Source organism: Mirounga leonina, unplaced genomic scaffold (assembly GCF_011800145.1).
Source record: "Mirounga leonina isolate KUSES-001 unplaced genomic scaffold, KU_Mleo_1.0 Mir_91, whole genome shotgun sequence".
Classification (NCBI taxonomy): Eukaryota; Metazoa; Chordata; class Mammalia; order Carnivora; family Phocidae; genus Mirounga; species Mirounga leonina.
This window is the reverse complement of record NW_023270839.1, coordinates 34,868,260-34,893,168: the sequence shown is the minus strand read 5'-3', so window position 1 is coordinate 34,893,168 and position 24,909 is coordinate 34,868,260. Positions and strand designations below refer to the sequence as shown.

The 24,909-nt window shown below is 45.1% G+C and overlaps 1 protein-coding gene and 1 long non-coding RNA gene across 2 annotated transcripts in view; one reads left to right on the top strand and one right to left on the bottom strand.

The window, feature by feature from the left end:
• The window catches only part of LOC118003095, a 307,841-nt gene that overhangs the window by 210,927 nt on the left and 72,005 nt on the right, over positions 1–24,909 (top strand). The gene's annotated exons all lie outside the window — the stretch shown is intronic.
• FOXB1 (forkhead box B1) lies at positions 9,219–10,197 on the bottom strand. Its single transcript, XM_034993851.1, has one exon. The coding sequence runs from the start codon at positions 10,194–10,196 to the stop codon at positions 9,219–9,221; it is 978 nt and encodes a 325-aa protein (XP_034849742.1). The 5' UTR covers position 10,197.

The following is a 24,909-nucleotide window of genomic DNA, read 5'->3' as shown; positions in this document are numbered from 1 at the left end:
ACAGGACCCTTCAAAACACTTTCATCTCCTTTGCTCCACTTGATCATTGAGACAAGCCTTCGAGCGAACCCTTATTCTCCATGAGAGACAGTTAACTGAGAGCTCAGAATTGCTCAGACCCATTTAGGTAAAAGGTGATAAAACTAGGACTCAAACTCAGATCTTCTGATCAAAGTATTTTCTTGCAAGATCTTGTTTGTGCAGGTACTGCTTAGCAATTGGATTTAATCAGACTGAGTTTGAATTGGCTTGAGCTGAATTAAAAGGACATGTGTTGAGATGTCCTAGGGGACACTTTTAAAGAACCATGCTAACAGAGACATCAGATTTTCATCCATTTTGTCTGCTTTCTCTCAGCCTTCCTCTTTCCCTCCTCTTATATCTCTCCTTTTTGTGTCAAGTGAACCAAGCTGAGGGTAGGAGTGATCAGCTCTGGGAATGGTGGTTGGGAGACTATGGAAAAGTAATTATGAACAAATTCCTTTGGTTCCAAGACCAAAAAACATTTATTCCAATTCAGGAGATTGGTTTCAGGTGTAGCCACTACTTTTGGCACTTTTCACGTTTATTCTTTCTGGGTCTGCTCCAGGCTACCTGGTTGTTCTCCCATCGACAAGTACTTGACCAACACCTGTGTCATGTCTTACATGGTTAAAAACAAATTTATTAAAAATAATTAAGATCTCAAGAACCTGGAGTGGGGAAATCAGACATGAAAGTGTCATATAAGAAAGGGCAAAGTGAAAAAAAAAAAAAAAAAGAAAGGGCAAAATGAAATGCCATGATAAGGAGACAAAATCTGAAACTCCGATTACTTGCCCTTCTTTGCCATTTCCCCCCTCCCAGCCCACTCCTACCATCTCCCATCTTGAGAATTAGCCATGTCATAGCAATTGAAGAAATGACATAGTCACACCTGCTGTGGGCCTGGACTGTCTAGACTTGTGGCAGTCTGCCTGGAAGACTGTTTGCTTTCAGTTTCAGGAAGGGTATCAAGAAATTAAGAAATGGTTCATATTGAGGGTAGATCTCTTGATCTTTAGACCTGGGACTTAGCAGTGACCATTCCCTCTTGTTACACAACCTACCCAAGGCCCCCACTTAAAAAGTTTGCAGCTTGCTATGCTGTATAAACTGCCTTAAAATGACGTGAGCCTACATTATCAGATAAAAGTCTTCATTTTGACAATTTCAGTACCTTTGTGATTTCTGATTTTTAGTGGCATATGTCTGCATTTAAGACTGAACTTTTATTTTCAGAACCTGACTTTGGTGCTGTTAAATTATTTGGATGTAGATAAAGGAATGTATTAGGGGGATTCTCCGAATGAGTGAAATAAAGGAATTGGTTTACCTGGAATTTCTCAGGACCTTCCAACTCTTAACATTCAGTGTCTTTTGATTCTAAGTTGAGGCAATATTGCTCTGGGTCCCAGAAAGAGGACAAATAGCAATGGACAAATAACAAAGCTGAAATCCTAAGTTAAATTATATTATTGAATTTGTAGGGAGCTGTTAGGGAATTCCATATAACAGCATAAATATATTTTACATAGTTGGAAACAGTGTTTAGTTAGGTATGAATGATGTTCGCCACAACAATCTTTGTATTAGCAAAAACAAACAAAACCTAAAAACATTCAAAGTGCCCAAATTAGGCATTTAGTATTCCACTCAATTGGTATGCTATACAAATACTAAAATAGACGTTTATGAAAACTATGTTATGAAAACATGGTAAATACTTATGATATAATGTTAGGGAAAAGCAAGATATACAAATTAGTATACTGATTATAATTATGGAAAATATTGAAAGGAGAAATGGATTATTTTAAAATAGCATAGGGAAAATATAGAAAAAAATTAATATAGTTGTAGTATTTTTACAGTGAAGACTAGGTTTCTAAATGGAATAGAACAGAACAAACCAATTATATATTTAGGAATCAATATAAATCTCTCCATAAACTCCACCATTTCTCACTGCAGTGAAATTCCAAGTAATTATTTTATATGATTTATTCAGCATCTGTCATTTTAAGAATTGGATAATGTTTGGCTACACAGCAAAGAATAATTAGCAATATAATTAATCAAATTGCTGTTTATATTTCTGTGTCAAAGTTAATCATTTTCATTTTCTTGTTTTATGGAAAGGGTTCTTTTATTAAAGCCACAAGTAAATTTAAATGCATTTCACATGTTTTAATTGTACAACCTGAGTATCACAGCTGAAGCCTATAGTCAATACGCTCATTTACTGACACCTAGAAAAAAGGCATAGGGTTTTTACCTAAGCTAAACTAACAGGACTATTTTCAGAATTCCTGTTCATTCAGTTAATTGTTCTATGGTGGGGACAGAAATCATTGCATATACACGATCTGGACTAATCTGATAGTCATAAAATGTCATCCTTGCCTGTTCTGCTTGCCCTCTCCCTGTCCACCAACACTCACCACAAGGATGAGAACTGTATCTTCCAGGCAGCCACAGAAATATTTGGTTCAGTCTGACTAATCCATTGAACATGAGAGAGTTGGGTAGTCATTTATCAGTTTTTCTCCAATATGAAATCATGGTAGGTATCTTGAGACAGACCATTGTGTCACATTTGTTGTTGTTGTTTTTGTAGTTGACATAAATATCATGGTACCCAGGGTGATGGGGAGCTTTCCAATGATCTTTTTTATTGTTTTAGATATAGGCCTTCAGTCTATCAAATGTATGTAAATAAATAAAATATATATTGGTATTTCCAAGTGAGCCAGACATTTGCTGCTCTGTGTTTCACTGTAGCAGGTCTAGTGGGGGAGTTCAGATGCTCGGAGTTTTCCTGTTGTGTGAAACCATTCTTGGATGTAATGTCTCTCCAAGGAGCTGCTCTAATTAATGCAAAATGCTCTAGATACTACTTAGTAAATACTAAGCTTCCTCTAAGTGGCACAAAATTCAGATCCTTTACTGAACAGTTTCTCTATATGTTGCTGTGTGCTGGAATCATCAGACCAATACATTGTATTTCACGAAGGAGGGGAGAGAAATCTAGCAAAAGCAGAGTTTGGAAACATTTATTTCTGCAAACCAACAACTCTTTCTATACTGTATACCTTAGTAAACCCAGTCAACAGGGAACACCCTGGGGAAGAAATTAACTGAGTAAATAAAAATATACAGACTACAAAGCATGAATCAGAATCACAGTGCCTCTAAACAACAGATACTTAAAGAATGCTTTTTATCTGTGAGCTTAATCTGCTCTAATTAATGCTCCCAGTTTGTTCCTTCAAAAGCTTGCAACTGATTGGACATCGGTTATTTGCAGACACAGGCAAAAGGAGGCTGCCTGCAAAGAAGAACCGTTTGTCCATATATTCTTGAAAATTTCCATAAGGAACACCTTCCAAGGAAGGTTTTATTTAGCCAGCTAAAATTTTTCATGGATAGTTTCTGATTACTTTATTATTAGTTTCAGTGAGTTTGTTAGCTTATGGTTATAAAACAGCCAACTATTTCTTCAGTATCTTTTTTGTATCTGTAGGTGTGAGCCACCTCCCATCCCTAGTTCCAGATACCAATGCCACAAATTAAATGAAGAATCTTAAATCTGACCTTACAGATCTTGAAGCTAAGCTGAAAAATGTTCAAGGTTTTGACATACCTGGGATAAGTACCAGGCAAAATTTTGAAATGCAATAGAAAACCCTCCAAACACTTTCTCCTTCAGATCAGATCTCATTTAGACTTCAAATTTGAGAAAAACTGGTTCATTCCTCTGTAATCACACCTTGAAAGCTGAGAAGTCTGCTTCTTTATTGTGCCCTGCTTTGCCTCTAGAAGCAGCTCTTAACAGTCACTGTAAGCTTTCTAAGATGTTGACAAGTAAAAAGTCTATAAAGTTCACCAAAATAAAAATGTCAGCCATAAAAGACACAGGATAGAAGTATTGCCACAAAATTATCTCAATTACCACTGGCACATGCGGCTTGCCTGCCCCCCCCCCCCGCCCCCGCCCCGAGAATGGGAATGGAAAATGTAGGAGGATTCTGACTTGGAAATTCTAACCAAAGAGTATCTCCTCTCTTGATTTTTACACAAGTTTACCATCATGGTGCTCGGAGTAGTTATCAGAAAGTGGGGTGTGTAGGAGGGTGGGAGAGAAAGAGAGAGAGAATTGACCAGGTGAGGTTGACAGCTCAGGTTTCAAATCTGTTGTAACATCACTGACCAGATACTAGTTGAAGAAAACAGTTGACCCAGATGCAATTCAGGTCTTTGAAAACAAGCTGTTTTATGTAATCTATGCCAAGCAAGGAGGTAAGAGACTTGGAGATATGTGTGATATAATGATGCTTATATTGATGTAAATCAAGATTTATTTAGAGTTATCTCAGACCTGAGTGTTAGTTGACCACCAAAGAGCTTCTTGGGAATCCTGAGGCCCACATCACCACCCCCACTCACTTTCTTCCCCTCCCCCATTTTTTCAGAAGCCAAAGGATGCCTGCTGCATCTTGCACTGTAGTGCAAACAGATCTCCGCAAAGAGAGAGGAAGATAAAATGAATTTAAATTCCAAAGGGGTTCCAGTGCCGGTTTCCTAGTCCCCGAGTCAGCAATGTGTTTGTGAAAATTCAGCCTTTTTGTCTCCCAGTAAAAAGGAGCTAAATCTACATCGGTGGCCCAGTCTCGGGTTGCTATTCTTTGCATTTTCTATTCGAGTGAATGAGAGTGAATGAAGTGGCCGGGACCCTTCATTTGATCTACTCAATTGCATAAAGTGACAGAATTCTAATATATTTGTTTAATGCTCTTCAATGGGCTTTCACTTTTTTGCTTGCAAATGAAGCATCGTGGGCAAAGTTTCATCCCCCTTTAACACTGGGACATATTTCATAACTCAGTCTGTGGTTTGAAGTGATCTTGAGAAGAGTTTTAGACTCAAAAAGTGGAAAATAAAGAAACAGATGTGAAGTTATTGTAAATTCCTAGAGTGGGCTCTGAGGCTATTGTGCCCCCACGGCGGGCGGTCCAGGGGCTGTGCCTTTCATGCTGTAATTGAAACATATTAATTAGATAATTTGTTGTTAGTTTAAACGAAACAAATGCATCCCCTTTGAGCCTTCACAGCCGGTGGGTTGGATTGTTTTTGTTTTGTTTTTGTTTGGGTGTCTCTGTGCATATGTGGCTTCAGGGGAAAAAAAATTAATTGACATTTATATTAAGAATTTTAGAGCAGATCCTGATCCTTTTCATTTCTTAAATGGATACCTTTTAAAAAGGGAGTTTACATTGGTAAATGTATAAACCATGCCCCCACCCCAACCTTGCATACACTAATGTAAAACCTTCTGTTTGCGGCACTCCATTGGCTTCTTCCTCCCACCCACTCCTCAACTTCACCCCATTCCAGCACCTGGCCAGATTTATGCTTCCAAGACACTCAATGTTCTCATCTATTAAAGGAATTAAACTCGCTGCTATAATATTTAAACCATTCTAAGGCTCATTTACTAGCAATGCTCCTGCTAGTCTTCAGGCTTCTCAAATCCCCAATTCAGGCAACAGGAACAGTGAGAATTTCTGCAGCTTCTCTCTTGAGAAAGTGTACAAAATTCATCCATTGTGTAAGCATTTCCCCCAATCACAGAGAAGGCCATTTAAAAAACACAGTCGAGTACAGAATCATGTTAAAAACCAAAAGTAATAGGACAGCCAAGTTTCCAAATCAAAAACCTAAATTTTAAAAAGGCCCAAATTTGCAAAATAGGAAATATAAGTTAACTGGATCTTTAGGATAAGACCCCCGAATGTACACCTCACTGCATGGTGTTGTCTCTTCCAGTTTTATTTTAAAGCTGTGTGTATTGACTTTGGACTTGAGCCAGGTGAAAAGATTTAACATGACAAAGAGAGCCATTGAAGGTATCATAGTTATAAACTTCCTTGTTTGTGGGGGCACTTCAGCTAAACAGGGCATAAGTCTCAAAGCTGGGGATGGAGCAGGGTGGAGACGTGTTGTTTGGACTGCCTTTGGATTTCTAATCAAGGTCAAAATATCATCAGTGGATTTTTTACTTTACTCATTCAACTTTGAGAAAAGATGTTTGCAGTTGTAAAAGGAGGGCTCTCAATTCCCAAGTTATTTCATTCTTTGCAATACACCATGACGAGCTTACTAGCTGAAAAGAACATTTTCAGATAGTGAGTTGAAATCACTCCTTTGCTAAAAATCAGAAATAGCATCTGCATCTTACTCCCATTTATTAAGTGTATGTATGTGTACATTTATATATATACATTCTACTGCCTATTATAGGACAAATATTCTACCTGATTATCTAAGCTGATAATTTATAAAATGTTTAAGGCCCACGTTAGCCCTTCATTCCCAGTTTGAATTCAGTGTTAGTAAATTCAGTGAGATTAGAATATTCCAGAAATGGCCTTCATTTTATTTTTCAGGAAATGATGACAATGTATTTAATTTTTTAAATGTAGATGATGTCTTGTTAAGAACAAAGTTTCAAGAGTTTCCTAGCCAGGGGTGGATAAGTTTTCCAGGCTTTCTTTTGCTGATCTTGTTGATATAATTGTGAATTGGGCTTGATGAATGAGTTTAGTTGTCCCCTGTCTGACGAGCTTTAGTAGCTTCATGCATTTTAATCAGTCCAATGATTCATTTATTTTCCACTTTTTTTTTTTTTGGCTGTGTGTGGGATCCTTCCTTTTAAAAAATGGTCACAACAGGATTAATTACCCTTTGCATTAATCCTAATTTTTTTTTTCCAGATAACCCTCTAAATATGTAAGGGTCGCAGGTGCTAAGGATTCTCCTTATGGAATATAGTGATCATGATTTTTGTGTGGGTTTCTCTGTACTGCACAAAGGTCTTTGTTTAATCATATTACACAGTAAAGTAAAGTGTTAATCACCATTTAAGTTTTTCTTTGTCTTGTAACTTCATTAGTTGAATACACACCTCGCTCTGGAAATATTGTGACCCTTTCAGTAAAGTTTCAGTTGGCCTTGAGCCATAAATCCTTGGCAAATTGTAATTCTCTGCAAAAATCTGAAGAAAAGCAAATACTTAGAGTTAAGCACTTAAATTAACTTCATTCACTTCCTTAAAATAAATGCATCGAGCATTATTTTCCCACATGAAGGAGTGAAAAGAAATCTGTTCTATTCAAAGTGAACAGGTTTCTTGACATGCAAGGTGAACTTCTAGGTAACTTCTGAAAATGAAAATTTCCACAACTGAAATAATTTAAAGGAGCAAGGAAATGAATACTCTAAATAAGATGCATCAGAATAGGAGCACTGAGTAAACAAGTCTGTTTTTACTTTTTATATCTACATATAGCCTCTATCTGATTTCTACATAAACCTTACATTCAGTATATTTTGTAAAATGTAAATTTTAAGGTAGACAAAAATACATAGAAAGTATTGCAATTTTTAATGACAGTTTTTCAGCACTACACCTGTGCACCTGATCTATTCTAGAAATAGTTTCCTCTTTCCCTCTGCTTCAGGAGTCCATTTGAATCATTTCTCCACCAGTCTGCAAGTGCATAAGAAGAGATTTGACTATTTTAAAAATAAGATATGAAAGAGACTATTCAGTGTATTATAAAAATCATGCTTAGAGAAGCACTACATCTATCTTTTGTAAAGTTATTGTTTGCAGCAACTCTTCAAAAACACACAAAACTGAAATTTGGATTTACATATTTTAATGAGAAAATATTATTTGGACTAGATTCATAATTTAATGTAGACAGCTTTTTAAAATTCTTTGTCTTAAAACAGGCATGCTGGGAACAAGAACATCAATATTTAAAATGCCATGCTAATTCTGAACAGGGAAGGAGAAAAATGAAAGGTAAAAATTTTACAGCCCTGATGACACTACAACTTTTTTTTTTAACTTAAGCAGGTCACACCAGAACAACAGTTCGTTTTCCAGCAAATTACCTAAGACTCTAAAGGAATATAGCAAACAAAAGTGCATTTTACACAGTGTATAATCATTCCTATTCACAATCATTTACATCTCTTTGCAGCCCTTTTAGCTTCTTGGGAAAGTTCTTGTAGCAAACGAAAGACTTGTCCATGGGAGACCTATCCGGTGACATCTCCTTCATGTTACCAGTCAGCTATCTAAGTTCTTCTAGCGTTGCCCTTGATGCTTTTCTTAGTTTGGGCTTATTTCATTTTCTTTTCCTTTTTCTTTTTTTTCCTTCCAACAATAAAATAAATAGCTAAAAGGTCTCTAAGTAATCGGAAAGTTAACATCCCAATTAACTTTCCCATCCCCATTCCCTCCCCAAACCTGGCCAGAAATGAAGAGTAAACATTCACATTACAACAGGTACTTGTGAAGTGGGCTTTGCCCGCTCGCCCGCCAAGCAATACAGATTCAAGTTCACTGTTTACATTTTACCGGGCGTCTTTGTAAACAATACTACAAGGTTACTTTTAGTTTTGTTTTGCTCGTGTTGAGAACAAGCGTCCGCTTCTCAGTTTGGCAGCCTCTCCCCTAAGTCCCAGTGCCTGGAGCCTCTGGCAGGAAGCAAAACCCAAAACAAAACAAAACAACTCCGCAGAAGCTGGGGAGGCAGGGCCGCTACTCCGGGAGGCTGTGGTCCGCCCAGCCCCTGCCGGATGGGCGGAGGCGAGTGGGGTAGGAAGATTAGTGGTCCCTTTTCCCGGCAGATTTCCAAGACGTAAACGAGATCCGGCCCTCCGCGGTGCGGCTGCAGCCCTCAGGGGAGATCTGTTCGAGGAAACCTCTGAGGTGGTTTCTCTTGTCTTGGAACTAGCTGCGCGGAGTCCGGGCGCCCGCGGATTGCGCCCGGCCGAGGGAAGACGCGCTCCTCTCCGCGAAGGCGGGAAGCAGGATTTCCCCTGCCTCTTAAATGGGAGGGGGTTTCGGGGGGCCCGGGAATCGGAGGGCTTGGCTCAGGTGCCCCCTGCCTTCCCCTCTTGTGGAGGCAAGGACAGCTTCCACGTGCCGCCAGGCCATCTGCAAGTTTGTGTTTTGTCTCCTGGGTCCAAAACAAAGTTCTCCTGGGGGAGAGAGGGTTGGCCGGAGATGAAATGGACAAGTTAGGGTGGCGGTCCTAGGTGGGGGAGGGCAGGGCTGGGAGGCGGGGAAGGCGAATAAGCTGGCGGGGAGAGGGACAAGAGGGGGCTCGGGCTGCTGCGGGTCAGTGCACCGCCACCGAGTGCAAGGCGGAGGCCGGGCTGGTGAGCGTTTCACTGGGTGTGGCGGGGCTGCTTTGGCTGGTGGCTGTTTGCGAGGACGTGGGGCTGAGCGAGGGCGGAGAGTTCGAGAGCAAGGTGGGGATGGGCGCGGGCAACGCGGGCAGCGCGGGCACTGCGGCTGGTGTGGGCTTGATGGGCACCGGGATTGCGGGCAGCGTCTGGCCTGCTGCGTGGCACAGCGGCTTCAATGGTACGCCGTAGGCGCTGTAATCGCCACTAGCCATGGAGATAGGGGTGGCTGACTCGATCATGCCTGCGGAACCGTACACGTGTGGCCAGCCAGTGCCCAGCGAGCTGCTCATGGTAGTCAACTGGTTGGGGAGCGGGTAGGCGGCGGGCACTGGCTGCATGGCGGAGAAGGCCAGCCCCCCAGGCATCTTGTACTCGCGAGCGATGATATTCTCGATGGCGAAGGGGTGCTTGAATCCCGAGGGCTGTGCCACGCCGCCCAGGTTGTAGGCGGCGGCGGGCATCTGTGGCAGGTGCGTGCCGGAGGCCGCAAGCGCGCTGAGGCGCAGCTTGGCCTGCTGCTGCAGATACTGCGCGGCGTCGGCGGGCTTGCTGGGCGCCAGGTGGTCGGACTTGAGCACCTTGAAGCGCTTGCGGCGCCGCAGGAAGCTGCCGTTCTCAAACATATCCCCGCAGCTGGGGTGCAGCGCCCAGAAGCTGCCCTTGCCTGGCTGGTCTGGCCGCCGCGGGATCTTGATGAAGCAGTCGTTGAAGGAGAGGTTGTGGCGCAGGCTGTTTTGCCAGCGCTGCGTGTTCTCCCGGTAGTAGGGGAAGCGGTCCATGATGAACTTGTAGATCTCGCTCAACGGCAGCATCTTCTCCGGCGAGCTCTGGATGGCCATGGCGGTCAGCGAGATGTACGAGTAGGGCGGCTTTTGGTCGCTGTACGTGTTGCGGCCGGGCCGAGGCATCTTCTTGTTTGCCCCCTTCTTGCTCTGGGTCCGCGCGGGCCGGCGGCTTCTTGGATCTGGACAGGGGGAAGATAATGGGGGGGGGGGTGCATGGATGCATAGACAGACACCGCAAGGTCAGCCACAGACCAGACCTGGTGGGTAGGGGCTGCGGCGCGGGATGAGACCGCGCCCGCGCTCTTTAGCTGGCAACTTTTGAGTGCAGAGTGGGGTGCGGCCATGGGGCGCGGGAGGGGAAGCTTGGAAGTAAGCTGGACCTGGAGCGGGGACTGGGGCAGGGATGCAACCAGAGGGCTCACCTTAAAGTTGCTCCAAGTTGTGCATCCGCATCCGGGACGGCACTGCAGCTCTCGGGTCTCTCCCAGTGCTCAGCTGGGGCTCAATGTCCGGTCTCGGCTGGGCTCCGCACGTCTCTGAGCTTCGCAGCTCAGCCCTGCAGCGCCGGGAGCCGACCAGTCCGCAGAGCTTCTGGCCGTGAGATCCCCGGGCGGCCAAGCTCGGCTGCGGAGTCCGAGTGCAGGCGGTAGCAGCGGCGGCCGCGGGGCTCCGGAGGGCGCTGCTGTGGGCTCCGCGGCTCCGCTGAGCTAGGTGGCTGCCTCCATGTCCTCCCTCGAACCATCTGATAGTTTTAAGCGGTGACAGGAGCAGAAAAGACCCCTGTAGCGGCGCTTCATTAATGTGCCACTTCTTAGCTATCATATGACAATCGCCTTGGGAGGAGGAGAAAGAGGAGGGGGAGCGGGGGCTGCAGAGGGAGGGGACTGAGCGAGAGGGGAGAGCCAGGCCAGCTCTGGTTTCTTTCACACCTATTTACATGGACACCTTGGCCAATAGGAATCACTTCCAGCTCAAGACTGGGCGAGGGGGAAGAGCCTCGGCCACCGGTGGTGAGCGGGACGCCGGCCAGGGTGCGCGGTGTGAAGGTATGAGGAGGTGGCGGCCGCGGAGCAGGGATTCAGGCGACCACTCACGTTCGCAGACCGAGCTGCCGCGCAGATGATGTTTGACATGGAAATTGCTTGGCTGGGGTATTCTGTTTCCTCTGCATTGTATCGGGTTTGTATTGTTAGCTAACTTAAGGCACGGCTTCCCCTGAAGTAGACCCTTTTCCTGCGCTTGGCAATACGGGGCTGGTTGCATGGGTTATTATAATGAAAATACACCCTTCCCCTTAGTCCTCCAAGAGGCAGGTCAAAGTTTAATTTGACCTTCCTAGACTGCTGCCAAAGCTCTACACAGTGAGTGTGTAGCCTTAAGAGATGGGGTTTAAAAAATACTTAGAAAAATATAATCGGACAGCCCCTTGTAAAAGCCCATTTTGTAAGTGTATTGGCCAAAAAAAAAAAAAAAAAAAAAAGTATCTCTGGGCGAATAGGCAGGGTCTTCACTCTAAAAGTCCTTTAGGAATTTAATTAGGCACAGGATGAAGGCTCTGGGGCTGTTGGGGCAGACAGTGTGTGGAGCTGGGGGAGGGCCTGAGTTTGTTTGACACACTTTATCACCAGATGAACGGCAGGGTCTCAAGCTTTCCCCCAGGTGGTTGGAAACTTTAGGAGTTAGGCATTGCATGGAAGTTTGCATTTTACAGCTGGAACTTTTTCCCCTTCTCCATCCCCCGACCCCGCAATTGACAGAACATATTTAGAGTTTAGAGAGCCCAGCAAACGCTGCCTGCGGACCCACTAAAACAGCAGTACCTTCTAGACTCGAAAAGAACCAGAGACTTTTCCTTTTTGGGAGAAAGGAGAGCGTGGGGATGTGCCTAGGGTCCCCCTGCCTGGTGCCAGCGGTAGGCTCCCTTCAGTTCGGATTAGTCTCCGGAGATTCAATGAATTATTCTTATTATCATTATTATTATCATCATCGTCGTGGGCACCGGCGGCAGTGGCGGCGGCGGCATCATCATATTGCTATGAAATAGTGAGTCGACCCTGCCTGCATGCACGTAGTCAAGGAGTAGACACTAGGAGTTCCCACTGGTTTCTGCACATTCTCCGACCTTTATGATTTTTAAAAGAAATTCCTTTTACCTTGTTGTTAATAACTCAATACGTACAGCTCACACTGAATCATCTTCAATCCGGAAATGTGAGAACTTTTTTTCTCTCCCTCCCCCCCAGGAGGAGGAGGAGGTGATGGGAGTGGTGGTGGTGGGAGAGTTCTGGGAGTGAAGTTTGGACACTTTTAGTGATATTAGAGCATTATTAGTGGAGCTGTTTGGAGTTAGCATAAAAATCTTTCAGCGCACGTGCATACACACACACACACCCCTCCATTAACCACAGTTTCGGAGGTGGTCAATAACTCACCAAAACGTAACTTAAACACGATGAATTTAGGAGATTAAACAATTTCATTAATATTGAAATGGCTCTCGCGTCTGGGCTGCCTCGCTTGAGATGCAAGCACACGTTTTTCAATATTAACAGAAGTGCTTGAAGAAAAGAATAATGTCACCTTCTTAATTCGGAAAAAATAACCAGGAGGAGGAGGTGGGTTCAAGGGGTGGAGGCGGGACTCTGACCTGTCTCTGGGGGCACAGGGGCACGGCTTGAGAAGGGCAGATAAACCCTCCGCAGATAAACCAGTTGGATTCGGGTGGAACCTCTGCGGAGCTTTGGCCAAAGGCAGCGGTACTTACTTGCCCGAGCTGTGCGCGCTTTAGGTCCTAACAAGGTGCGGCATTTGGGGGTGTTATTTGGAGCGGCCCAGTTTGGCTTGAGGGTCCAGGGATGGGAGGAGCTGGGGAGACCTGGAGCCTAAGGGACCCCGATGAAGAATAGTAGTAAGACAGAAAGGCGTTGGTCCACAGCTTTCCTGCTCCAGAAAGCAGCTGGCCTCGGAGGTACAAAACTAAGGGTGCTCCCGTTGCGGAGGCAGGAGTGCTCCTGGGAAGGAAAGGTACCAGCATGGAAGTCCCCAAGGATCTTTTAGGATTTTCTTAGCAAAAGTGTGCATACTGATATATAGAAACATGGATTAAAATATTAAGAGTGGTTGGATTTGGGATATGTGAGGAGAGGAGTGAAAGATCTCTGTTCCCCAGTGACAGCCAGGAGGATTTTTTTCTACAGGGTGTGTGCGCACGCTTGTTGAGGGTGGGGGATGGGGAGAGAGAGAAATGTTTTCTTGTTTTAACAATTGGCATTTTGTTGCCTTGCAAAGGGCCTTTGTATGGCTGTCGAAATCATTGCTCGGAGTAAACAGAAGATTAACTAAATTCTAAGAGTGGAAGCATTTGGGTTAAAAAAAAAAAATCTAAGTTAAAATAAATCTTTGTCCATCTCCCCAGGGAAAGTTGTCACCACCAAGTCTGAGACATGTGAGGATACAAGTAGGAATTCGTGTCCGAGGAATCTTCGAAGTTTGCCTAGGGTGAGGTTGGGAGGTGAGGCATATTGCCCATGCCCAGGGTTAATTAAGGAAATCGAACCTAATAGCACAAGTTTGCCTTGGGTGGGGTGGAGCTGTGAGATGCACATTTAAAACAGGTACTTTACTACAAAATTCTATTTCAGATCCTACTGAAGAGACTGAGGGAAGGGGGAGGGGATTTGCATGCCATTTACAGCATTTTAAGACTGGTATTATGAAGAAGAGGAGGGAAGGAGCACTTTCCAGAAATCTTGAAAAGTGCATCAGAGTCTATTGTGCAGAACCCAAAGCAAACAGAGGCTCTGGGGAGGGGGCACATCCGACTCCAAGGCTTAGGGAGTTGTTGGGAAAACTGTATAAAATACACATAAGTCAATTATACCCATGTGCAAACCAAATGGAAATCTCTTTCACGCAATAGCCATTCATCGCCGCCGCAGAGCCCACCACCGACCACCTTTCTGCTTGGAGAGTTCGCAATAGCCTCTTTTCCCACAAGCTGGACCACACACGGCTACAGATTTCATAATAATTTATGCTAATTTCCCTCCATAAATCCACAATTCGCTTCAGTGGCACCCGGGCTGCTGAGGGAGTAAAAAGGAGACAGAGGGGTGACAAATACAATATTGATTTTGATTCCTTCTGTTGTCAAGCAGGTGTATGTGTGCGTGAACGGTGGGGCTGGGGTTAGGGGGCGGGGGCTCTTGGAGAGGAAAACTGTCCCGAGCCGGGCCAGCCCCTCCATCCACACTCCAGAAAGTAACGCGCCCTGGTTTGTTAATATTTACCAAACACCGATGGGAGGTGGAGGGAAAGTACCCGGCAGCTTCCGAAGGTTTCCTAGGCGCCAAAAACAATACCCGCCTTCCCGACTTGGAAAGCGAACTCCGGGCTGCCTGGAGCGTCTGGGGGCTGTGCCTTACTTTGCCCCCTGTCCCTCCTTTCTTCCTCAGAGTCATTCCCTCCTTCTCCTTGAGTTCCCCACCCCACCCTCGTCTCTCTCTCCTCCGCCTTTCTTACTGCACCCTTGTCCCTCACTTGTCTTCGCTTTATTATTTTTTTCCTTTCCCCTCTACTTTTTCCATCTTCTCTACCAAATGGGCAGGTGGGGGAAGGTCTTCGGGTGTGCGCAGCATCGATTTTAGGCTTTAGGGCCTCCTCTGGCCGGCCCCACCTTTCCAGGCCGCCTCCGCATTTACCCAAGTTGCCCACGCTCTCTGGGAACCCGCGCTAACTCACCGCGCCGCTTTGTCCCATCAGTCATTCTTCACCAAATCTGCACTTTGGTGGCGTGAAACGACTTAGCTTTCCTTTCAAAAGGATTTTGTTCCCGGGGTATTCAGCACTAAAACAAACTCCCTCAGCCTGTCAGCAGTCAATTTTTAAAAATTGTCGTTCTAAGTGTCCTGGGGGCTGTTTGTCCTCAGAATCTGTGCGCTTCCGCCGCCAGCACCTTCGCCTGGCACAGCCTAGCTCTAGTGTTCTAGATCTGGGGACCAGAGGGAGCCCACTAAGTGAGTTGACTTGTCTGGGGCCACCCGACACGGTCTTGCGGATTCTTGGGCCGCAGAGATCTGCACCCAGTTGGGAGCTGTGTCAGGGGAAACCTATTGGCCATGACTTTCCCACGACTGCCCCGGGAGTTTGAGCCCGCATTGCGGGGCCGCTTCCACCGAATCTGCTGGGAAATCAAACTGCCCAAGGAAGAGAGGCGGGGAAGGGGACACACTTTGCGCTCTCGTGCCAACTGGCAGTGAAAGGACTCTGTGCCCTCTCCCTCGTTCTTAGCCAGCGCCAGCAGCCAGAGGAGCACACCTATTTTTCCAAGTAGTAGGAAAGAATGTCAGCCAGGGAACTTTGGAGCCATGTATTTCATTGGGTGGTGACTGGGCTATGTGAGGTTTGGACCTTAACTCATAACAAGGAGGTTGAAAATAAACTTTTGATGAGGAGTACATCGCCTAAAATCAGTTCTTCCCTCCCGTCCAATCTTGCTTGGGTTCTAAGAAAGGCAAGAGTCTCCACCTCCCGCCGATTTTTTACTCCCATCCCTATTGGGAGGGTCAAATTCAGAGGTGTCCCATCCTTATTCCCTCCCGCCTGGCGGTGGGTAGGGCCTTTGGCTATGACCTGGGGCACCTGGAATTAAAATGTTTTCCTTGGGGTTGGGAGAAAGGGAGTGGCAACACCACACACATTTTAGAAGTATTTCCCAAGCAGCAGCTGCAATTTGGAGAGTATGGAAGGTTCAGTTTTCCCTCCACCTCAAGCACAAAACAGTTGCCGGCATTAGGTGCCAGTCCTCCTTGACCTCCATCCCCAAGAAGTGCCAACCCCCACCCAGAATGAGCAGGCAATTTCAATGCCTGTGAAAACAACTCTTGCTCTGCTGGTCATAATGCCCTCTCTTTGGAATCAGTTTGCTAAATACCATTTGGTCTTTGCTTGCTCTGAGATTTTAAGTCTTTAAAGCCAGAGTTTCTAAATCCAGTCCCTCCTTTGCACAAACAATTGCACAGTTTTAAATTGGGCATTACCAAACCTACAAATGTATTTGTTTAGAAAGTTATTTGCAGAAGGTTGGTGGAAGGATTTTTGTTGTTACTGGTAAACCCTCCCCATAAGCTTTGCTCTGCACTGTGAAACAGAAGAAGCAATTCAAATCTATTATTATTATTGGAGGAAATATTGCTAAAGCCACCTTGGTATTGAAGGGATTAACTTGCTTTTCTCCCAGCCCCTAACTCTGGGGTTAAGACAGCAGTAGATCAACTGTATAATGTGTGCACTGTTCGCTCATTTGTACAAGCAGAACAAAGGTTGGACTAAGCCAAATTGCATTGCACTTGTGAACCGAGTCCTGATGTGAAGTATCTTTTACAGCGGGGGGAATGAGAACAATTTCGTGTATGTCTAAAAGGGAATAACAAAGCCACTTTCTCGAGCATCTCAAAGTGAAGTAGCGAGGCGTGACATTCCCAGGGTGAGGAGGGACAAAAGCAGGGTCAGGGGGATGAAAAAGAGAATCAAACAGCCACTTTCACATGTCTGCCCTCAACTGCTGCACCTCTCCATAATAGGAAACAAATGTTGTAAAAGGGGGGATTGCTCCCATTCATTCAAAATAGCAAATGATAGCTAAACAACATTGTCAAAACTGAATCAACTTCTGTGCAGTACCACCCAGAAAAAGGTATTGTGTTTTGTTTAATAGCGGGGTGGAGCAAAGGGTCTTTTTTTTTTAAGGGGGAAGGGGGAGAAAAATCACCCTATACTTTTCATATTAATTTTCTTTGTCAGGAATTACTTGTTTGCTCAGATTTGGGGGGGGGAATCAGTATTTCTAGCTAGGCACTCACTCTTAAAATGTTTTATTTTTTGGAGGAATTTTGGGAAAGCAGAAACACGAAGGCGATGTTTAGCTTTGTAAAGTGTTTTAAAGCTTCCAGTAAGTAGGAAAACTTTATCCTCCTTTGCGTGCATTATCCAGAAAAAAATAAGATCTTGATTGCAGTAGAATATGAAGGTAAATCCTATATAGTAGACTAAATGCACTTTGCTCATAAATTTGAATAAAATCGCTTCTGGCGGGAACTGCAAAATATCTGAAATGGAGAATATTTTGCATCCATAATATTTGTTGGCGCATTTTCCTGTGTTATAATTTGTTTTGAAACCGGATAACCTGTAGGTCTCCATCCTTAAAACCCCGCGCTTCTGCTTTGTTTGTTCAGGCTGACGAGGAGGAGAGCTTAACCCTGTGGACGTGTGCAGTATGTGTTTTCTTAATGGCAGAAGCAGATTTCGCTGAAGACTACAGCAGCCTTTAGATATAATAATTCACTGTGTTCCTGGGAAGGTTAAAACTTTGATTTCTCTGTCTGTCTCTCTCTCTCTGCCCTCCCCCCCCTTCTCTGTTCTCTCTCTCTCCCTCTGTCTCTCTCCCTCTGTCTCTCTGTTGGGGCTTTTTGTTTTTTGTCTCCATGCGTCCCCCGCTGAGCTGCCACCCACAAAGCGGGTTTGAGAAAGAAAGAAAGAAAAGAAAGAAAGCGGCTGATCCTTACTGGCCTCCCCCAGCTAGGAATGGCTAGGAGGCGGGGCTTGCAGCGCTGCAGACGCTCGCCGCCCCTGGGCGGCGGGGTCTTTCCGCTCAGGCGGGTCTCACCTGGGACAAGAGCTTCGCTTTGCGGGTCGAGCGCGGGGTGCCGACCCCCAGCCGCACGCCCTCTTCCTCAGCACCGCCCCTGCTTCGGGCGCTCAGTTTGCTCACTCCTGGTGGGTAGCTGTGTACTGCAAGATGTAGGGGAAACCCGATTGCCCCGAGGGCTTACCGAAACCCCAGATTTAGATCCACCATTCTCTGCGTTCCTCTATTTCCCTCTCTCTCTTCGCTCTTTCCTCTCCCTCTCTATCCTCATCTCTTCTTTCAGAGACTGGTTTTAATTTCCGCACCAGTATGTACACCAGATTTTAGGTCCACAAACAAACTAACTGCCTTCTCAGCAATGCAATGTCCAGGATCGGCAGTGCATTTCCTATGTACCCAGCCGGCCCACTCGAAAGAAGAAAGAGAGGGAGGAAGGAAACAGAAAACTCAAAACATTCCCACCCCCACACCCCATCAGCCACGCGCCTTAGCTGCGTAGTGGTAGGCCGTGGTAAGTGGGTGGCTCCGGAGAGTGGGATAAATCATTACGTCGACCGTTCGTAGATAGCGTCGATGCGGTTCTCAGACACTGGTACTTGAAATTGTAGTTGTCATTATTCACTACCTGCCTACCCCAACAGCAGCGACCCTAGGAAGGAACCTTCACTTCCCTCTCATATATTTTATTTAATATTTTTATTAGAAAAGAACTTTGGAAATACGTGTTTTTGTAGAAATATTTATACATGTAAAATAAATATTAAATCTGCACTGCGGTTTTCCCCTTAAGTTCTTCCTCCTCTGCATATTTTGGGTAAATCCAGAACCACGGAGCGTTTAATAATTCCCAAAAGGCTGATCCAGCAGGTGATTTTCTTTGGAGTGATAACCATTTGTTTATGGTGGCCATCGCGATTTGATTGGTGGAGCTGATAGCTTCCCTTAACTGAGGTAGGCTGCCTTTCTTAGGGCGCCAGCTGTGAAAAAAAACCCTCACTTCTCACTTCACACCCCCTCCCCAAAGCAGTTTGAATCCATAGTCTTTAACTGGCTCTCGAGGATACCCGGAGTTTGGGGAGGCTACTGATCTGTCCGTTCCGTTCCTTCATCTTCTTTTTACTTATTTTTCTTTAATTGCAAAAAAACACCAAACAACAACTACACACAGACAGGGTAAAATATGTGAACCATACACAGTGAGTCAGATCCTTCCCTTTTCCCACATCCCACGTCTTTTACCCCTTTTCAAAAGGACAGAGGGAGCTGGAGGCCCAGATCTTCGGTAATTATTAGCTACTTAGGTTTTCGCATCCGGATCCCCGCGACCTGTTGATGACTCCCAATCACGGAGCGCGGAGCTCTGCTTCGAAGTTGGTTATGTAAACTGCTTGTGTATTTCACATTATCATCCCGCTGACTGGAGGCAATGTAGATTTTCTAAAGATCTAATGAATAAACAACCAGCGACTGCTGGCGGTGTAATTTACATTGTTAATGCCTACATGTGTATAATAAATATGCATTTGTGTGTCTTCAAATAAACTCTTTTTAGTTTCTAACCTGTGGTGATTTTTTTTTTCTAAAAGAAGGAGGGTGGGGCGGGGCGGGGGGTGAATCTAGTCTTTCCAAGGAAAGAGAGTTTATTTCATTTGCGTGACTCTGGTGAAAATGGCTCTGCCGTCAAGCCCAGATATAGAGTCCGCAGCCCGGCTCTGCTGCCCCCCTACCTGCCGAGGGAAGCTCGGCTGGGATAAGCCCCCCGCGCTGGATCCGCGAAGAAAGGGAGGATGCACCCAGGAACTTGCGGCGCGGTCGTAGGGACCGCAGCGCCTCACGTAGCAGTGGGATCCAGGAGAGAGGACAGCAACCACAGGATCCCCGAGCTATCGCCCTTGCCCAGATTAGAACTGCCAGTGACTTCTCCAAGATCGCAATTTGGGTTGAGAGAGTTGGGGCTGCTGCGGCTCCGACAACCTCTGGGAAAAGTTTCCCGGGGAATTTCCCGACCAGCGACGTTTCCCCATTCGCCTCTGTAAACAACATTTCGGACCAGCCTGGGGGACCGCAGGGAGCAGAGAGGACACTGGCTCGGAGTCGGGGCCCTAGACTCTGCCCCATGAGCCACTTCCTCCAATAGGGCAGCCTTGCGGAAGGCAGCAGGAACACGGATGCTCCTGGGAGCCAAGGCCTCCCGAGCCGCGGGGTTTGGACCCAGCGTAGCCGCTGTTTTCAGAAGCGGAACGTCCTCCCTGCGAGTCCCACGCCGCTTATTTCAGGCTGGGCACCGACGTTTGATATCTCTCCCCTCCAACCAGGTGCCACTTTCTTAGCGCGCTCGAAGGCAAATGTCTCATCTTTTCCCGTCCTGGATCTGGAATACATTATTTTAATTAAGTCTATGGCGATTTACTTTCCTCTGAGATCTATTCCACGGTGCAATTAGGAACGTATTGGTGCTAGCTCATATGAATATTCAGGAGCGTGTCAATTAATTAGCAGACAGAGGAATCTCATTATGGTGCTCAAAACCCTTTTAGTGTTAAGCAGAATTAAGGGGGTATTTGGCAATGCGCTGGATTAGTGAATATTTTACTGTGCACTCATTTAACTTCATTATCATAGCACTTACACTACTCTCTGATTTTATTAATTAAATTGCTCATTAATTTGTCCAAAAAGGATAAAAGTTTTAATGTGCCACCCAATAACTTGGAAAGTAAACTTTCGCCCTGCTTGGTCTTCGCTCCCGGCCAGAAGAGGACAGATGGCAGCTTGCAAAGCCCGAGATGGAGGCGCGGTTCCTCTCTCCCTCCCTCCACCCTGCAGCTTTGGGCAGCGCAGGCGCTCTGGCTCCGCGAACTCGGGGAGCAGCAGGATGTCTGAGAGGAAGGGCCGCTACCGCAGAACAGCCTCCCAGGACTGGCCTGGAAATCTGAAATCTAACTTCAGGGCGGGGCGGGGGGGCGGGGGAAGCCTCTCGCTCGTTCGCGGGAGTGCGACTGACTGGGCGAGGAGAGATTTGGCCAGGGATACCGCAGTGCCCTGGATGTGGCGGTCAGCGCGCCTAGGAGTCTCCACCTCCAGGCCCTGAGGCTTTCTGTTTACCAGAGGCATGAGCAAAATGCTCCTGGTGGGGTCAGTATCCGCAACATTCCAAGGGCGTGTTCAGTGCAGCACCCATGCCCCAGGACACCTGAGGCTCTGCCTGAGCGGCCCTCGACCTCAGGCATCATCCAGGTTGGTGTCCACGTGCCGCTCACACCTACCTGCACCTCCCCCACCCTGCCCCCAAAGGTTAGAAAGACAAATATTAAAATTACTTGCACAAAGGGAACTGCTAAAGAGATCCCAAATTAATATGCATGTAAAATTAATTAGTTGCATTTCGTGACATCAAAATAAGTACCTGGGAAACAGAACACCTTCTGGGCATTGGGAACATATGCTAGAATTAGAGTTAATCGACTAATTACATAAATTAGGCATTAATTTTGCAACACATCAAGTATAAAAGATATCTCAATTAATTGTGCATAAATTATCAGGTGAAACCGGGTGGCAGTCCGGCAAGGATCTCGGTTCTCTGACCGCTCTGCTCTTTTAGGGCCCAAAAGCTAGGCGGCGTGGTGGGCACCCAGGTCGCGACAGGCTGGCCCTCAAGGTAACGCCAAGATCTGCACCGGGACTCGCCGCTTCTTAGACTGATGACCCGGGGCAACTGTTAATGCGAAGGAAACTCCCCTGCTCATTAAAATCAATTACGTGCAGTTAGATTGATCAGCTTTTGTCGGAAGGGAGCAAAGCGCACCCCTTTACTAAGCGCCCCCCCCCCTTCCCATCCACTTTAGCCGGTTCTGTAGTGATCTGGGACTCTCTCTGAGCAGGTCCCCAAGTCCTGGTTCTCAGTTTCCCTCGATGAGGAGGTTAATTTTTCTGGATTTGACGTCGGCTCTGGGCCATTTTCAATCCATCTGAACCGTGGCCTGGCATGCTGGACGCCTGGTTTCTCTTGGTCTACATCCTTGCGAGCTTGCCACCACTCCTTACTCAGGAGTCCAACTTGGAGGGAGTGATGTCAAGTGATTTGAATCTCTTTGGTTTTGAAGTGGGTGTAGATTAATCTCCAGAATGTAAAATCTTGGTAAATAACCCGTATATTCTCCCAGAGGACTGGTTTGTCGGAGCATCCAGTCCCCCCGCCATGGTTTATATGATTTCTCCCGTTTCTTATGGATGAAAGAACAGAATGGATATAGCATGGGTGTTCAGTTTAAATTTTAAATTTCTGGGGCTCCCATCTCCAAGGGAAGTTCCAGGGGACATACTAGGGTAATTTTCCCTCAACGAATCACCAAATGTACATTTGTTTTGCCTTTAAAACAGTTCATCCTTGGTGAAATATTAATGGTCTTGGCAGCGACTTTCCCCTATATTCTCTACACGTTTTAAGTGAAAGGAAAAAAAGTGTTTCAAAATAAAAGGGCAGTGGATAAAGTCCTGCCACTTCCAAATCTTGGTGAAACCGCAGCAAAACTCATAGGTATTCCTCATATAAATTACCACCAGTTATAGCACGGTTTGGTTCTGTTGATCTAGTGGAATGTTACTAAGGGAGGGATAGATTTCTCAGCCACTTCTGGAGCTGTCATCATGTGCCTGGTGGCTTGTAAAAGTATCTCCTTCAAGATTCCCAAGTTGTAATCATTTTCCTCTTTTTGCCAAAGCAAACACAGGAGAATGAAAGGAAGTCCTGAGAAACCCTTTATCGTCTGATGATAAGCATCTTCATCAAGGTGCTTCAGTGACACATTTGTTAGGTAGAATCCTGACTGCTCATGAGCTAAAGAAACAGATGAATTCCAGAGTTCACGGAGACATTCATTTTGATGTAGAGGTTTCTCTTCGGGAGCCAGATGCTGAAGGTACTTGAGGGAGAGGTTGACAAGTGGATAATTGTCAGCAGAACTAAAACAGACACTTTGTTTACAGTCGAGCATGATTAATTGAGAGTAAATAAAACAGCACTCTTTGTAAAATCACCCTCCAAGTTCAAAAAAGGCTGTATGTCTCCAGAAATAAAAGCAGTGGAGTCAGACAAGGCCTAGTTTTACCAGACCCTCGAAGCAGCAGCTGCTAGTGGTGTGGATCCGAAGTAGATACGCTTTATTGCTTTCCAGCTGGTCTGCTTGGTTTCTTTTTTGTTTTGTTTTGTTTTTAATTTTTTGCTAAATATAGACAGCTGGATTACAAACAGTTTTCTGCTAATTAGCTGAATTTTAGATTTTTCTTATTAAAGAATTGTTCTTCCTCTCTCCCTTCATTCTCCCTTTAAACTGTGAAACTCAACGGGAAAGAATTTTTAAAATGAGCCAGACTTGATAAAGCCAAACTGACATTGTCAAACAAGGCTATTAAATGCCCTTGTGATACTTCAGTTGGCAAGAAAGCATCTTTTTTTTTTTTAATTTTTTATTGTTATGTCAATCACCCTACATTACATCTTTAGTTTTTGATGCAGTGCTCCATGCAGAACGTGCCCTCTTTAATACCCATCACCAGGCTAACCCATCCTCCCACCCCCCTCCCCTCTAGAACCCTCAGTTTGTTTTTCAGAGTCCATCTTCTCGCATGGTTCATCTCCCCCTCCGATTTCCCCCCCTTCATTCTTCCCCTTCTGCTATCTTCTTTTTTTTTTCTTAACATATATTGCATTATTTGTTTCAGAGGTACAGATCTGTGATTCAACAGTCTTGCACAATTCACAGCGCTCACCATAGCACATACCCTCCCCAGTGTCTATCACCCAGCCACCCCATCCCTCTCACCCCACCCCCCACTCCAGCAACCCTTGGTTTGTTTCCTGAGATTAAGAATTCCTCATATCAGTGAGGTCATATGATACATGTCTTTCTCTGATTGACTTATTTCGCTTAGCATAATACCCTCCAGTTCTATCCATGTCGTTGCAAATGGCAAGATCTCATTCCTTTTGATGGCTGCATAATATTCCATTGTATATATATACCACTTCTTCTTTATACATTCATCTGTTGATGGACATCTTGGCTCTTTCCACAGTTTGGCTATTGTGGACATTGCTGCTATAAACATCGGGGTGCACGTACCCCTTTGGATCCCTACATTTGTATCTTTGGGGTAAATACCCAGTAGTGCAATTGCTGGATCATATGGTAGCTCTATTTTTAACTTTTTGAGGAACCTCCCTACTGTTTTCCAGAGTGGTTGCACCAGCTTGCATTCCCACCAACAGTGTAGGAGGGTTCCCCTTGGCAAGTGAGCATTTCTATTCCCTGTGGCTCTAATAAATTGTGAAGGCCAGACTCTAAGAAACATCTTATGATTATCCAACATTGTAAGTTTTAATGAAACAGGAAATATGTCTTTCTTTCAAAGCACAGCGTACTTGTGTAAACAAACTTTTTTTTTGGCCTCTATCCTGCTAGACCAGAGGGTGAGCCGGCCAACAACTTTTCTAACAAACTTTGCTAAATCATCTTTGTGCAGATTAGTGCTGCAGACATGCTGATTAATTGCTTTGGGTAGATACCTTGGATAGATTGATTTTTAGCAGTCTATAAATGGACATTCTTTGTATTGTAATATGCCCAATGAAGTTCAAAACAATGGGCCTATGGCAATTAGAAATAATTTTAGATCACTAACAACTCAATTAAATTCAGTATCTGTTGTCCTCCTGTAAGCATGGATAGAGAAACATAAGCCAGGCAAATAAGATACAAATCAGGACTTTATGTGGGCTACTGGGAAAGAGCTTTCTCTTGGGACTTCTTGCAGTTAAGAACTGTCTCTAGGAGCTTCTGAGATAAAAGCAAAAGCAGAGTCCATGGCATGGAAGTAAATAGAGAAAGAAAAGGAAGAGGAGGAGAAGAGAGAACCCTCTCTTTTCATGTGAGCTTTGTACTTTTTGTGAACTAAACTAATACTTTTTCTTTTCCCTTGAGCCTGTTTGAGCTAAGTTTTGAACTAAACTAATACTTTTTCTTTTCCCTTGAACCTGTTTGAGCTAAGTTCTAAAGAGATCATAACTAATATCCTTTTCCTTTTGTCCTGAGACCCAGAGCAGCTTTCATGCTAAAAATCTTGCCTATTCCTTCTGTTTCTCCTCACTAGCAGGAACAACTAAAATTGGTCCCTTTTTCTTAGCGA